This window comes from Xiphophorus couchianus, chromosome 9, assembly GCF_001444195.1.
Source record: "Xiphophorus couchianus chromosome 9, X_couchianus-1.0, whole genome shotgun sequence".
Lineage (NCBI taxonomy): Eukaryota > Metazoa > Chordata > Actinopteri > Cyprinodontiformes > Poeciliidae > Xiphophorus > Xiphophorus couchianus.
In genome coordinates this window covers 969,193-985,807 of record NC_040236.1, presented here as the reverse complement: position 1 = coordinate 985,807, position 16,615 = coordinate 969,193, and the positions used below count along the sequence as shown (strand labels likewise).

The following is a 16,615-nucleotide window of genomic DNA, read 5'->3' as shown; positions in this document are numbered from 1 at the left end:
TGGACTGACACATACTGACCAGGCTAAACCATACGATGTGGCTAACAATAAGCGACATTACAACACGGTCAACAGAAATTATGACCACCACCGGCGCACCCGCTTCCTCATACATACAATCAGCGCGCCAGTATGGCTCCCATTCATACCTTAGTGACAGTCACGCCCACCTCGACACACCCACCACCCAAGTGTCAAAGCCGTGTGCTCCTGCCACATCAGTAACTGCTCATTTCAACCATAAGGCTCTTACAGGCACCGACAACCTTGCGGCCACAGCTCCACGACAATGGAGGCACGGAACACGATCCACTCAGACTCCATGTCCCCCACCTCCTCCGGAACATGTTTGAAGTTTTGCCGGAGATGTGAGTTAAAGCCCTGTCTCACAGGGGATTCCGCCAGACGTTCCCAGCAGACCCTCACAACACGTTTGGGCCTGCCAGGTCTGACCAGCTTCCTCTGCCACCACCGGAGCCAACTCACCACCAGGTAGTGGTCAGTGGACAGCTCCGCACCTCTCTTCACCTGAGTGTCCAAGACATATGGCCGCAGATCCGATGAAACGATTACAAAGTCGATCATCGAACTGTGGCCTAGGTGTCCTGTGCCAAGTGCACATATGGACACCCTTATGCTTGAACATGGTGTTCGCTATGGACAATCCATGACGAGCACAGAAGTCCAACAACACCGCTCGAGTTCAAATCTCGAGGGCGGGGCCCGGTTCCAGGGCGTGGGATCTACAATCTTAACCGCCGCAGATACTCCCGGTCCTGATGAGTCGGTTGATCAGCCTGCCTAGCGAAATGCTTATAGAGGGTAGCATATCAAAATCCTTCAAGACCACAAATTTAATAAGACATCTAAAAAACAATCACTTGGCAGAGTATGGTGAGTTTTTGAAGCTCACAGCACAGAATCAGAAAAAGACACCGGGAGCAGTCAGAGAGAAGCTACCAACACTCGTTCGTATGAACCTGAAAGTCAGAAGGCAAAACAAGTTACCAGAAAAATAATGGAATTCATCGGACTACACGACCAACCATTCTCAGTGGTGGAAGATGCCGGGTTTCGCAGATTGCTCTTGCACTTGGAGCCCTGGGACATAAATATTTTCCAGACGTAGCTCTGCCTGAACTCCATCTCAGCTCTGCCTGAGGCTCACCCTCTGCCACACAGGGCGAGCCTAGCCCTAACCCTAACAGCAGAGAAAATCCCATGACCAAGTTCCTTCTCTTCCATATTTGGTGAAATCCTGGCAGAAGAAACCATGCAGCAGGTTCACGCCGTAGGTGCAACACCAACAGAGATGATAGTCTGCCTCATGGAGCCACCCATCTCTCGAAGTGCATCATCATTGGAAAACTGGAAAGCTAACAAGGAACGCTTCCCTGGCCTTGCCACAGTAGCAATAGTATACCTGCCTGCACCCTGCACAAGCATTGAGAGTGAGCGCTTATTCAGCACTGCATCCAACATTGCATATTTTTTGCGACTTCGTATCGCCGCAAAAAATAAAACAAAAATAAAACCAGCATGCTGCATGACTACGAGGCAAGTGCAACATTTCCTCCACAGGCTGAACTTCCGGCACAATAACACATTGTCTAACCTGGAACAGATACATGAACTTTATCAGCACAGACAGAGTCCAGCACTAGGCAGCATGTGTGAGATATAAACGCACACGGCACACATAATTCTTTGTTCACAAAGATGTATTATTCCTGCTGCTCACTCAACACACCTCTGAAAGTGATTTGGGGTTCACATTGAACTGTGCAAGCAGAGAAAACAAAGTTGCATTTAAACTTGACACATACCTTAATGAAAAATTCTCCAAAGAAACATGAGTCCTCACGGGTGATTAATATAAATGCCCATGGTAAGCCCATTTCTAGTTTGAGTGAAAGATTGGGTGTGCAATCTGCACAACGGTAAACTTCAGAGATCAAACTGCAACAGCGCGCGAGGCAGCCAATGCGATTAATCAACTATCCGTTGACAATGATTCTGTCCTGCTAATGATATATTCAGTGCAGCAGAGATGCTTGCAGTATGGTTTATAAAAAAAAAGATTTTTTTTTAAATAAACAAAAACAAGCAACGCTTAGCCTGGCAGACGGTTGTGGGAAAGGGGGCAAGTAAAGCCTGGCGGCCTTTCATCATTTGTATTCTGATAGCAGTGTTGGGTAGTAACGGATTACATGTAACGATGTTACGTAATTTAATTACAAAAAAAGAGTAACTGTAATTCGTTACAGTTACAATGAGAAAATATGTAATTCAGTTACAGTTACTTCCGAAAATATTAAGAATTACAAATTTAGTTACATTTTTAAAAAAATATGAACAAAAACCTTTGCGATATATGTAATGATATTTTTATTGCTTTGCGCCCTATATCGCCGTTTCCCACTACGGCTCCTTGTCTCTATCATATTTGCCAGCCGCAATGCCACTGATGGTCCATCCTGTGCTGGTGGAGCCTCCTGGAGGAACAGCAAGCAGCGGACGGTTCCATTTCAGCTCAAGCAGCGCATCAAAAATGACAGCCTTCCAGCACTAGAAATATAAGGAGCATTTCATTTACATATGTGAAAATGGCTCAAATTTAACCGTGCAGTGCAAGAAGAGTTTGCCGGCTATCAAGAAGCAATCTATGTCAAACCTGAGGAAACATTTAGAGGTAAGTGCAACTCACTGATAGACGAAGCGTATTGTTTTACGAATATTTGACTGTTTGGTGTTGATGCATGACAAACGTTGGAATCTATTCTTTCCCATGAGACATTGTATGCAATGTGCTAGTGTTATGGTTTTCATGATGAACATAAAGTAAACTAGAAAATTCCTGAAGAAATTTAACTGGGGCCTGCCAAAGTGTGCCCGTCGGTTTGGACCCAGCGTTCTGATGCTAAAAATTAGCATCAATGCTAAGCTTAGCTAAATAGTAGTCACTAGCTTGTGGAATTTTATAACTTGCTTCATAAGTCAGTCACTACTCTCCTTATGCATTGCTATGGGCAGGCCCTAATTAATGCTACTTTGAACATATAATTATTAATTATAGTATATTTTTCTTCTATCTTTTTCTCTCTCTCTCTTTTCAGAGGAAGCATCCAGGCGTTCTTCTGAAAGGCACTCGGGAAGATGACCTGGCAGGCAGTTCTACCCCAGCAGCTACTCAACCCCCCTTGAAGCAAGCAAGGATCACACCAGCGTTCAATGTGTCACAGGAACGTGTAAACAAGCTGGTATTCGATTTTGACTTAACCCTTGACACTACGTTGTAGTGTCCACAGTTGTTTTGTTTGTCTAACATAGTGATTGTGTGATTTTGGAAAACTATTGTTTTTCCCGTTTTGATTTTGAATGATATGTTGCAAACACTTCTATTTTTGTCAACATTCCATTGACTGTTAAATGTTCAGTGACTAACTTGACTACCCATCGTCCATCTTAATTCTTGATGCACTGTATTGTGCCGTGTTTAATTTTACAAGCAAGGGTGTGCAAAGAAAAAATCAAGAAAAATAAAATGTGATGTAAAAGTCTTACTTTGCTTATTTATTACTAAACTAGAGCACTTCATTGTCATTGCACATGTATGAAGTAATGAAATGCAGATTGGCATCTAATCAAGTGCAACATGTGAAGATTGTACAGCATGCAGTATTTAGAGATAAAATGCAGTTATTCACAGCTAGGGTAAGGAAAGATGGTTGATAGATATGTGCAGCAGAATAAATAAATTACCCCTAGGGAAATGCATGTATGTGCAGAGCCACTGTAGATAGGGCTATACAGGTGCGAATTGAAGAGGAACACTGTACAAATGTTGGGATGGTACAGTAAGGTATGGATAGAGGGGAAGGAAAGACTGGTCTTTGGGAAGAGTTCAATAAGGTGACCACTGTAGGAAAGAAGTGGTTTCTGAACCTGCTTGTGTTAGTCTGCAAACTGTGTAAATGGTAGAGCCTGGGGGAGGAGCAGAAAAGAGTATGGCCTGATGAGAGGAGTCTGAGAAAATCTTACATGCCTGGTGCTGGCATCTCTTCTTGTGGACCTCCTGTGATTGCCTGTCAGCAATTCCCTCTCAGCTTAGTGCTCTTTCAAGGTTCCCACTCAGTTCTCAAAAATTAAATGTTGAACATGGGTCAATACTCATTAAGACCTCAAAGTAATCAAAAAGTAATCAAAAGTAATTAGTTACATTACTTTTTAAAAGTAATCGAAAAAGTTACACTACAATTACATTTTAAACAAGGTAACTTGTAACTGTAACGGATTACATTTTTAAAGTAACTTACCCAACACTGTCTGATAGTTGTACTCCAACACTGCCAATTTAGCCTCAATATGTGAAAGACGCTGTGATCTGGCCTTGTTAATTGAAGACTGATAAGAAATAATGCTGCCCCTTAATACCACTTTAAATGACTCCCAAAAAACTGAGTCAGATACTTCTCCATTGACATTAAACAAGAAAATCTGAAGTCTTGGCTGATATACTCTTGAAATATAGTCTTGAAATGATTTGTTTGTATTTAGGGGTGATACATTTCCAATTAAACAAAGGAGCATCAAGGTTAAAGTGGATCTGTGTTAAAAGAGGGACGTGATCTGAAATTAAGATGCTGTCATACATAATACGTGAAATTAAGTTAGAATCAATAAAAAAGTGACCAATTCTGGTCATGTGTGGGTGAAAAAAATTGTATTTACGATCAAAAGGATGCTTAAACTCCAGATAAACAAAATTTTGTGATTTCATGAAATCATATATAACTGCCACTGATTTCAGAGGAGAATCAACCTTATTGGAGGACCTATCCAATACGGGATCGAGATAACAATTGAAGTCGCCTCCTATAATTATATCTTGATTATTGCATTGTGCAACAATGTCAAAAATCTTCCAAAAAAAAAAAAAAAAATCAAAGCAGTCGCAATTTGAATTTAAAAGAGCCACTGGGATGGAATTGATTTCACCAGTGACTCAGACTCCCCTTTGAGTCTGCAGACATGAAGTCAAAAATAACCGGAGTGGACTTGCACATAAGAATTGCAACCCCTCTAGCCTCGTTGCTAGCAGCTAAGCTTGCCTGAGCTGTCAATTTCTGAGTTTTGTCTTTCATTGGCATGGTGTAATCAACCAAAACTGCAATATATTGCAATAACAAGTGTCTACTGGTCTTCCAGTGAAAAAAATGAAGAACTTTGGTGCAGTAATTAAATGTTAAACAGGGGCAGTGACACAGAGCTCTACAAAACAGGTCTACTCCATTACTGCTCAAGAGCGTCCCCTCACCCCAGCGAGTTTTTGTGTGTGTGTGGTTTTGGGAACTGACAGACAGACAAGACACCCCCAGGAATCCTGAGCATCGCACTAAGAATCTGGAAGAGTTAAAGTAATATAATAAGCTTAAAATATTGTTAAAGTACATTAGAAATTTTTGAAAAACCTTCAATTAATTTGTAATTAATTGTGAGACAACTATGGACAATTAAATATTTCTATTGATTTCTATTATGTAGGGCTGTGTAATAGCCCTACATAAATTTTATTTGTGACTTCAGGTTAAACCATCTCAAGTTCTTTTTTAATGAACAATATTAACAGCTCGGTCCTACTTGTTCATGGTTAACTAAAAATGGCGTAGTACCATACCTTCTGATAATCTGGAAGCCAGTTGGCCCTTCCTTCAAAGGGGTCTCTGGCTTTTGACATGTGGCTGAAGTCTGCAAAGTCAGTGCAGCTGTTTGTGGCACTGTTGAACGTACTACTCCCAAAGGGATCCAGTGTGGAGAACAGATCTGAAAATAACATGGTAACAGTGTTCCAGTGAAAGAAACTAAAAAAACAGGTTTCTAAAGATTCAGCAAACACAGATATCTGAAGACTTTTGCTTCAAATTTTGTGAGAACAGTTTGGAGATGGTGCCTTCCTGTTCCAACATGACAGTGCACAAAGCAAGACCTATAAAGACATGAATGAGTCAGTTTTATATGACCTTGACTAGACAGAACATCTTTGATTATAAATAAAGCGCAGGTTGTCAACCATGACCACTTATTGTACATCAGTGACAGACTTGACGAAGACTGTGTCGGAAGAATGGTTAAAACTTCAACAAAAAAAAACACACTTTTAAATCTTGCAGAAAGTAGTAATTCGGTATATAGTAGAAATGAAATTTGGCCTCTGTAGTCTACCGGCTAACCGAAAACATGCTTGTTGATGACATAATCGGCTGGCATCAAAACAGAGCAAGCAGGAAGCAGCATGGCTGAGAGGCAAGGGAAGAGCCTGTTAAAAAGGCAGGGGAAAAAACGTCAATTATCTAGACCTGGTTGGGGTTTAAACTAGGGTTGTCAAAGTGTATGAATGTCAGGACTCTGGGTTTTTGGTTTCGGTTTTGCATCTTATTTATCATTATGTTTTAGTTCACTTTAGGTTAGCCCTTCATGGTCATTTCAGTTTTATTATTTGAGGTTTGTGTGATTAGAATTGTCTTGTTGCTTTCAGTCCTTCATAGTGTTTCTAGTTACATTTATTCTATGGTTACCTTAGGTTATCTTATTATTGTATGTTTAAGTCCATGTCGAGCTTTAAGTGATTGTAGCTCATTTTCATTTAATCCTCCTAGATACTCCTAGTAGCTATGCTAACTAGACTGAGCATTCACAACAGACTGCACTAGCATAGGGAGGAGCAGCCACATGAGATTGTGACTGTCAACGCTTAAACTCTCCTGTCTCTGATTAGTTGTTTCTAGATAGCAGTGGGAGAAGGCAGAGGAAATAGATTTTTCACAGATTATCTCTCATGTCATACTGTCACAACATAATGACAGTTTTAACCAAAATGTAAAAAAATAAATATATATCTAAAAGTTACATACTGCATTTTTAATTTCACTTAGGAGAGGACGGGTCAGAAGGGACGAGGGTTAGAGCTGCTGCTGACTGACTCACCTGTTAAGTGTGGTAAAAGGTACAGGGACAAGTTCAATATATGAATATGTTGGTAATTTCTTTTCTAAATTAATTAAATGTTTGTGAAATAGAGACACGCAGTAGTCTGTAGCTAAGCTAACTATGCTAAATGGTTGATAATCTTACACAGTCTGCCCAACTCTCAGAGAAAAACTGGGTTACAAATTGACACTTTTACCTTTTTCTCTCTGTCTCTATTTTTTGAAAACCTAACTTTATTATTTTTCTTAGCAGCATAGTAACTGCCACAGTCGTTCTTGTCTTCTGACTGCTGCTGAACACCGTCACCGTCAAGCGCTAAGCAGGAATAAACCATTTCATGCAGATCCAGGGGTTTCAAGGCAAATGTGGGCTTTTTGGTCTGGGAGGGGGAACATTTCATTTTTACTGTTAAAAATAATTTTAGAAAACACAATATAATTTTGTAATTGACAGGGCCCTATTTTTTTTCTATGAACAAAATAAATAAATAAATAAATAAAAATTATGGAAGGACCCCTGTTGGTCAGGGGTCCTTGGAATTGTCATAACATTTCCCCCCTATACAGCGCCCCTGGGTTTCCCCTCATGTCTTTGTCTCTCTAATGTATCAGGTTTTCTTTACTCTTAATGTGTCTTCTGTATTAGAAGTATTTTCAGCTCCCCGTTTCCTCCCTTTTGTTTTCCCCAGCAGATCTTCTTAGCTTCCTTGTGCCATCTTCTCCCCGCCCCTCAGCTAGTTCCTGTGCCAACTACTTTCCTCTCATCTAGTTAGGTCCATTGTTCCATTTATTACCTCCCAGTATTTAAGCTCCTCCATCTCAGTCACAACTTGCTAGTCCGTCTCGTTACCCTGCTCACCATGTTGCTAGTCACTACCTTTGTTAACCTCGTGTCTCCCGTTTCCTTGTGTTTTGGATTTCCTTGTTCCCCTGGATTTTGGATTTTTGTTAGTTCATTTTCTTCATTAAAAATATCCACATTAACTACGTCTACTGCCTGCTACGATTGGGTCTACTCCTACACACATCAGGATAATGAATAATATAAAAAAACACATTAATATTACGTAATGTAATACGTAATATTACATTAATCTGCATTAAGTGAAAAGATGAACAAGGAGTGTCAGACTTGGCGTGCTTGGTGGCAAATTTTGCTTTAACAAACACCGCAATGAATGTTTGGATAAAACCAAGACACTACGTAGCCTACTTACGGCAACACTCAGATCAGTCATTATCCAAAATCTAGAGCAATGCTCTAATTTGACAGAGAAAGAAGAAACTAGTGTACACAATATTTACAGGTGCAAAGATCAAATTTAATGATTAATTGTACCTGATCCTCTGGGTTTCTGGTGGTTTGTAGAAAATGGGTCACCTCCTGCAAAGTGACTCGTTTGCTGCAGACAAAAGAAAAAACAACTGTCAATATAAGCACAGTAAGATTCAGAATAAAGTCATTAAGGAAGTATTTTTAACACAAGTCATGGTATTCTGTACAGTAGTCTTAACTTTGCAAATACCTTGGAGGGTAAAGTAGCACTTTTACAAAAAGGATCTGTTGTGGAAAAATGATCCATCTTTGTAGTCTTCTTAAAAAAATCTTCAGATGAAGCCTTGAATGGATCCGATTCTTTAAAAGGATCTCCTTCAAAGGGATCTGAAGGCAAAATATTGGAACGTATAATTATGTATTATTCAGGCGTGACCAAAAAAGGTAAAGAACATCCCAATGCTGATGAGATGTCTATGCGCCCAAAGCATAGGCTTACAACAAAACTATTTAGTGTTATTTCCATTGTCGCCATAGCAGACAGGATATCCACTGTTGGTGAAATGTCATTGTTAACACCGTTTCTCCTAAGGTCAGCCACACACAGTTGATGTATTTAGGCACACTGTAGCTACAACAATATGAACTGTAACAAGAATGCATTGTTAACTATTCAACAAGAACATTTTCAATATCCGTTGTGCAGTCCTGCAGTCTGTTGTGCAGTGTGGATTGGACAAAACCACACTGAAATACCTTAGTGTTCTAATCCCCAAAGACGTAACCGAAACAGCTAAGTGCAATTATGAAAATCTTCTGACTAAAATGGGAATAGACATACAGCAATGGACTGTCATCACTTTCGTGAGCTTAATACAAACAACTGATTCTGTGAAAATAAACTTATTACCAAGCTTTATGTTCTTGTTATAAGCTTTCTCGTTTTTTGTTTACAAAAAAATAATAAAGGGAGGGATCAATGATTTCCAGATTGTTAGAGTGGTGTGAAGTTTAGCTAGGAAATCATCAATTATGTTAGGATTCATCTATGTCTATTCATAAAATCTGATGAATCCAATCCACTGGGTAGATTAAAGGGATCTCTTTGAGGACATTAAAGTTTGGATGACATTAAACTTTCTCCTTTTAAATTCTGACAAGACTGAAGTTGTTTTTGGACCTGAACGTCTGAAAAAAACCCTGCTTAATCAATCACTTCATCTGTATGGCATCAGATTGGCCTACAGACTGCAGGTCAATAATAAATAAATAAAAACTGCAGCTTTACTGATGGTTCCTAGAATTTTCGACATAATTTAAAGGCAAAAAACTTTGGTTTAGATCAAAGTCAAGTGTAATCCATGCCAAAGTTTTTTTCCGACTGACAATAGTGACTGCACTGAAGTTATCTGACTTGATTAGTTTCTAAAATAAAAGTCGTTAAAAAGTACCTGTAGATGTAGATGATGCCTTTCCAAATGGGTCACTTTCAAATGGGTCACCTAAAATAGAAAAAACATGTACAGTAAGAGAAAACATAAGGTGAGAAGGGAAGAATAAAATCTGTTAGCAACAAAAAAAGGGACAAAATTCTGTATGGAAATAAGAAAACCCAAGAAATGGGACAGTAAAAGAAATTAGTGCAGGGAAGCTGCCTTCTGTATAAGACAAGATAATAAGAGGGAGAGGGGAAAAAGTAAAGGGTGCAACAACCTTTGAATGGGTCTGTTTTAAATGGGTCTTCAGAGTTGAAAAGGTCCGACTGAAGGTCTTGAGGCCGATTGTAGAACACTGATGGCTTAACTTTGAATATATCTTCCTGTGATATGAGAAAAGATTTTTCAGATTGTGTAAATGACCAGAGGCATAAACACCAAAGACTATCAGTAGAGTTCTTCAACTTTACTAAACATGTGGTATGGCTGGCTTACAACGTGGTTACACCATCTACTCTTGATTAAACTCATTTTATGCTTTTCATTTACATCTGAATGACAGATTTTTCAAGGAACAATGGATATGTATTTTGGCATGCTATATTCCAATAAACAAGATAATTAACTTCTATTAATATGATTTAAAGATATGTGCATTTATTTTAACCTTGTATCACAGTTTTTTCATGTTCGTTGTGTATGAAATGTTGAAGAATGTACTGAAATAATAACAAAGGCTAATAAAAATAAATTAAATTAAAATGAATAAAAATGAACAATTAAATTTCATATAGTTTCATAATGAAAATTAACAATGCTATTAAAATTAATAATGACTTAAGCCAGCTTTCTTTCTCCCTCATTGGATTCAGTGAGTCTATAAATTGTTTGTATAATCCTTATAACTTGATCCAGCTTGCGTTATTACCGTAATATCTACATATCTGAAATTAAAATAATCAAACAGTCTTTCAATAGTCCAGGGAACCAAAAACAGAATAAGCTCAGTACAAAACAATAAAAAAAAAAGAAAGTTAAAAAAAAAAAGGTCCGGCGGGCGGACCCCTCAGAAGAGGCCCGGAGGGCGACAATGGAGCAGTCTGGGCCTTCACACATACGACTGGGGGCCACAGGGACTCGGTAGAGGGCATGAGGGGAGGCGGAGGCAGAGACTCAGAGGGTGCGCTGGTGAGCGACGAGAAGTCTCTGGGGGGTAACAAGGAGTCGGCAGAGGGCGACGAGGGGACACTGGGAGTTGATGAAGTACCACAGGGAAAGGGCGACGGAGAACCACAGGGAGGTTTGGAGCACCCACTTACAGGTGAGGGCCTTGCCCCCAGCCATGCCACCTGTCGACCAAGTGCCAGCCTGGCTGCCTGGAATCCCATGACCATGGGGACTATGGCTGGAGGCGAGGAGACAGAGAGCAAATCCAAAGTGTAGAATCCAGGCAGCACAGATGAGCAGACATAAACAGCTCAGAGCTGGTAGCAACTGGCAAATTGACAAGCCAAGCTGCGACAAGACGGTTGGACAGACAGATATGACAAGGACCCAACAAAGAACATGGAACACAGGTGACATTAAATACAGAGAGGATAATCAGGGAAGGAGAAACAGTTGCAAACAATCAAGGGGTAGAGAGGACAACACGGAGACTCAGTTAACTGAAAACGACACACAAAAACCTAACAACACAGGGAAAAAACCAAATCCTTACACTATTTAATCGTTTGCACAGTTTGGAAAGCAGTTAAACATTTTTTGAACAAAGTTTTTGATTTGTAAATATCTAAACTAATTTGACTTTTGGTAGATAAAGTGCTTCGCTCAATTTGGGGAAAAGAGATAAACCAGCCTTCACAGAACATTCATCCATCCATCCATTTTCTGTACACCAGTCAGGAGGTGCTGGTGCCTATCTCCAGCTAACATTCCAGACAAGATGCAGGGTACACCCTGGACAAGTCACCAGTCTGTAGCAGGGCAACACAGAGACAGATAAAGGACAGACAAGCATATACACACTCACACGTACGGGCCTTCACAGAACAATGGTGAGAATTTTTGAATGAACATAATAGGACCTTTTTATTGTTTGTATTTTACAAGCATCTTTGTAAAACACCTTTAGCTTGACAAACAAATGTCAGGGTTTGGGAGCTCAGTCCTGCGGAGCTTCTATCGCTGTGTGGTGAAGAGCATTCTCTGCACCCACATCACTGTTTGGCACTTCATCTGCACTGCTGCTGAGTGTATGAGTCTGTAGAGGATGGTTAAAGCTGTGGGGAGCAGCTTTCTCACTACCTCGGACCTCTACACAGGGGTAAGCACTCGGCATCATGAAGGGTTCCACCCATCCTGCACACAGACTGTTTCAGCATCTCTTCTGACCGACAGCTGAGAAGCATCCAGAGCAAAACCTCTAAGAAACAGCTTCTACCCTGCAGCCATCAAACTGATGCACTTAACTCAGTTTTATCTCACTTTTTAACTTTACTCATTTACAGGTGCTGGTCATAAAATTTGAATATCATGAAAAAGTTTATTTAAATCAGTAATTTCATTCAAAAAGTGAAATTTGTATAGGGAAGCCTAGGCGCAAATTCAAACTGGAAGACTCTTTCTAGCCCCACCTCCATCATCCAACCGGTGCATCCCGCTCATCACCGTCGACCAATCAACGCTGGTCCAAGATACGTCATGTCCAATCACTGTCCAAGTCCCAGCTGATAAGCACCTCTATCCATGGCGTCTTCCGCTTTCCAGCAGAGTTCAATCCACCACCGCTCCTTCACCTCCTCTCGCCCTGCCCTTCGGCCGCATTCTTCACCAACCTCCTCCACCAGTGCCGGGTCCCGGGGGATGATGCAGCTGGAATGCTCATCTGAGCCTATCGCAAATTTTGCAATAATCGATGTCCTCAGCCGGGGCCCGAGCACCAAAGACTTAATTCATGCATGTTAATAAACTTTTCTAATCGTCTTCCTTTTCTCTGTCTGGGTCTCTCCAGATTGAATTATATTCATTCATTACATTTTCCTCACCTACACGCTGTGCAGCTATGAGGGTGGTGACTAAGGCCTGCTAGGTCAATCACCAGTAACCTTACTCCCTTCCAGATTACATATACCAGTCCATGGTCAATAAAGCCGTCTCTGCCATTCATGTCTTCAGTGAACATTCTCTTAGTAGTCACAGGTAATCATACTCTTTTAGATTACTTACACTAGTGAAGCCTTCTCTGCCATTCACTACTTGAGTGGACAATCGATATTTAGATCATAACCACCCCAGGGATTCTTTCGGGTGCCACATGTTGCACGCCCCACCTCACCTGTTCGGACCCCACAATGTCATTGTCGTAGACATCCTCTTGCCTCTCATGAGAGGAGAGTTAATACCTAATCCAACTGCAGCCCACTACAGAGTTCATGAAGAAACTTTTAGTTGGATTTAGATGAGGAGATTCACCAAGGATTAACGACCTTCATCCAAGTGACACAACTCGCTTCATTCAACAGGCTAATTTACTAGCAGTAGGAGTGAAATTAGCTCCCACGGATCACACTCATTCACGGTCGCTCTCCTTTTTTTTTACCAAATGTTCTTCGAATTTGCCCAGGTTAAAATTTAGTGACTTGGTTTACGAGTCACAGAGGTGTTGTATTAACTACATTATTTATTGGCTAAGGCAACCTATAAAAACCAGAATCGAGCATCATAGTTATTTTACGACCATATTTGAGGAGACACATTAATTAAATGTCCACCACATCTTTTAGATTATACTTTATGTTAGATATTTTATTAGTAGGCAACGTTACGTGAGGGTCAGTACAGCTTAATTCAGTAGCAGAAATAATAAAATAAGAAAAATCAATCATCTTATCTAACCTATCTTTCCCCCGCTGACACAAAGAACTAAAAGAAAATTTTGAGAGTCGGCGTATGGAATTTCAAATCCCAGATATGGTAAAGAATGTGTCCCAGCAGGAGGAGGAAACTGATCAATGAAGGCAGGCGTCCCTGCAGGTCTGATGAGCTTCCGCCTCAGTGTAGATGTTGAGGTTACACAGGCCTTGGGTGCTGGCAGGAAGAGTGGCGAGTTAGAACTGCAGTTCCTCTTTTTTGCCTTTGTCCTTTGTCTTTGGGGTCTTAATCCAGATGATGAGAGAAGTGCAATTTGGTGCCACAGGTTGCAGGGCTGAGAGGTTGAATCCCTTTCGCAGTCTTCAGTCCACCTGTGGCCCCGGCTCTTCTTCAGCTGCAGAGTTCTTTGACCATCTTGATCTTGGCTCAAAGCTGCCTAGAGGAAACAACAAAAGGTTCCCCTCTTGCATCAGTTTTTGCAGGAGTTTCCACCCTGTGAATGTGTTTGCATTGGCTAGCACGGTTGCCATGCTTCTTCATTGGCCGTCCATAGATGGTTTTAGATCCATTTTTTCTTTGGAGACATTATGTCATGTCTGTGTTCTTGTCTGGGCCTGCTCACAGGTCACACTCCATCCCTCAGCCTGCACATTCAGGCCTTTTCTCAGCAGTCTAAGTTCCTCGTCCATCTGTTTCCTGTTCAGTGTGGTTCCTCTTTTGTGCTGGGCCATGAATCTCATGCTCCAGTCAGTCACCTTTGCTCTACTTTCAGTTCTCCTTTATTCCTACTGTCTTTCGCCTACTATTTACCTCCAACTGAGTGCAGTTACACATTTTAAATCATCTCAAGCTCATTGTCAAAATCACATAGCGAGTTTTAGGATTAAAACAATATTAATACAAGTATCTTGCATTGGGTCTTACTCAATTACTCCAATTACTCAGTCTTTAGACTTCATTCTTTAAAACTTTCTGCAGGTTAGTGTAATGGATTCTGCTTTTTCCTCTATCTCTTTTAGCCTCTTTAATTTGCTAACAGCTTCAGCTTACATAACCATGTTTATGTGTGACTGCCGCCAGTAATACATACGCAGACTGAAACTGATTAAACTACCCTTTAGGGAGGGTACAGATTGTAAAGAAGAATAAAGCTAAACACACGCTACAATCTTTGCCTCACTTGGCGTCAACCCTAAGTGTGGCCCAGTGCTGGATGGTGAATGTAACTTTATATCTGTTCCATTTGTATGACATGTATGGCTTGTAATATTTGATCATTTTTCGGCATTAAGGCCTGTTTTTATATAGAACCAAATCACGTTATTTCTCAAAGTAATTTACACTGAGGGGTTCTGGTCGGGTCAGAAACTGGTTAACGGACCTGGGAGGTGTAAAATAGAAATGGAATAAAAGCAAAGCTTGCATGACACAAAACATAAAAACACAACCTCATTGATCTTATTGAAGTATGATTCTACTGTTGGGTCTAGATGTTACTGTACATCATAAACTTTAAAGGTTGGTTAGTTGTGATTAGTAATCATCCATCTGATTAGTCTAATCGTGATTAGTTGTGATTAGTAATCACATTACTTGTGATTACTAATGACTATAACTCATTAGTTGCAAGTTATAATCATCAACATTAAAAGAAATAAACAATTGAAATATATCAGTCTGTGTGTAATGAATAAAAAAACAAGTTTCACTTCTTGACAAGAATTGCTAACATAAATCAACTTTTTCATGATATTCTACTTTTATGACCAGCACCTGGTCATAAAAGGTACATAGATTATATATTTGTACTATATGTGCAAACATAGTGTATATATTATATTTTATATCTGTTCTCTGTTATTTATTTATCCATTATCTGACACACTTATCTCTGGCGGGTTTGTGTGGGGTGCTGGGTGCCAACAGGCAGGAGGCAGAGTATACCCTGGTAGTCCATCAGAAGGAAACACAGATAACGAAAAGACAAACAATCATGCACGCCATTCACACCATTCACACCTAATTTAGAGAGATCATTCAACCTGGCAGTCATGTTTTGGACTGTGGGAGGAAGCCAGAGCCAGAGTACACGGAGAGAACCCATGTAAACATATGGAGAACTTGCAAACCCCATGCAGAAAAACCTTGGGCTGGGATTCAAACCCAGGACCTTCTTGCTGCAAAGCAACTATGCTACCAACTGCATCACTGTGCAGACCTATTTAGTTATATTTATTTATTAAGCTTCTTAAAGTGGGACCTGAGTCCAAATTTAATACCACTAACAAGTAAAAGTGAGCTGTTATGACAATAGAAAAATCCTTCAATCCTTGAAAACAACAGTGCATTTTTAAATGCCACTGATAGACAAGCTATGGAACAAAGCTTTACCAGTGTATTGATGTCATCCATTTCACAACATTACATTAAGAAAGATCCTAAGTTCAAGGAAGTCTTTCAAAGACATTTTAACAATTTTCAATACCCATATTTCTGTCAGTGTACAGAAATACGGATGAATTAGAAAAGTATAACTATGAGAAAAAAAGAAAAAAGATATTTTATCCAACATTTAAAAACACCTTATGAGATAAAGACCTGATGAAAATGAATGAGAGAATAAGGAATCCTAGTCAGAAATTATTACATCTTAAATTTTTGTAATACATAATTTTATCAAAATAGGAACATGTGATCTACAATGGGATGTATAAATTTCCTAACCTGTCTACCCTTCCCTGCAGCTGAAAAGCCTCCACTCTCTTTGTCATTGAAGCCTTCGCTCATGTCGGCCAGGTTTGTCATACTGCCTCCATTGGTACCATTTAAGGTGCTGCTGTACTGCTCAATTCCTTTAGACATCTCCTGCTGACAGTCTTGAATCTGGGATAACTTGCCGCGAGCCTGCAGAATACAAAAACACATGTTGATACAAAACCTTCTCTTTCTTTCACACCCATGTTTTCTGAACGGCTTCCTTTGTGTAGCCAAGAAGAGGAAATGTTTTCAGGTGTTCCACCGTCCATAAATTACTAAATGTGAAA

General features: G+C 40.1%; 1 protein-coding gene across 8 annotated transcripts in view; it reads right to left on the bottom strand.

Moving 5' to 3' along the window:
- Nucleotides 1–16,615, bottom strand: part of eps15l1a (epidermal growth factor receptor pathway substrate 15-like 1a) — a 146,184-nt gene that overhangs the window by 33,055 nt on the left and 96,514 nt on the right. For all 8 annotated transcript variants that reach the window (XR_003596731.1, XM_028026750.1, XM_028026749.1 and 5 more), the window contains 6 exons: nucleotides 16,296–16,475; nucleotides 9,976–10,081; nucleotides 9,714–9,764; nucleotides 8,513–8,649; nucleotides 8,326–8,389; nucleotides 5,678–5,823 (listed from right to left, as the gene is read on the bottom strand). Coding sequence is in view for 7 of the 8 variants with exons in the window: in XM_028026750.1 (XP_027882551.1) it covers nucleotides 5,678–5,823; nucleotides 8,326–8,389; nucleotides 8,513–8,649; nucleotides 9,714–9,764; nucleotides 9,976–10,081; nucleotides 16,296–16,475 (684 nt within the window). In the remaining variant the exon portion in view is untranslated. The remainder of the gene's footprint in view (nucleotides 1–5,677; nucleotides 5,824–8,325; nucleotides 8,390–8,512; nucleotides 8,650–9,713; nucleotides 9,765–9,975; nucleotides 10,082–16,295; nucleotides 16,476–16,615) is intronic.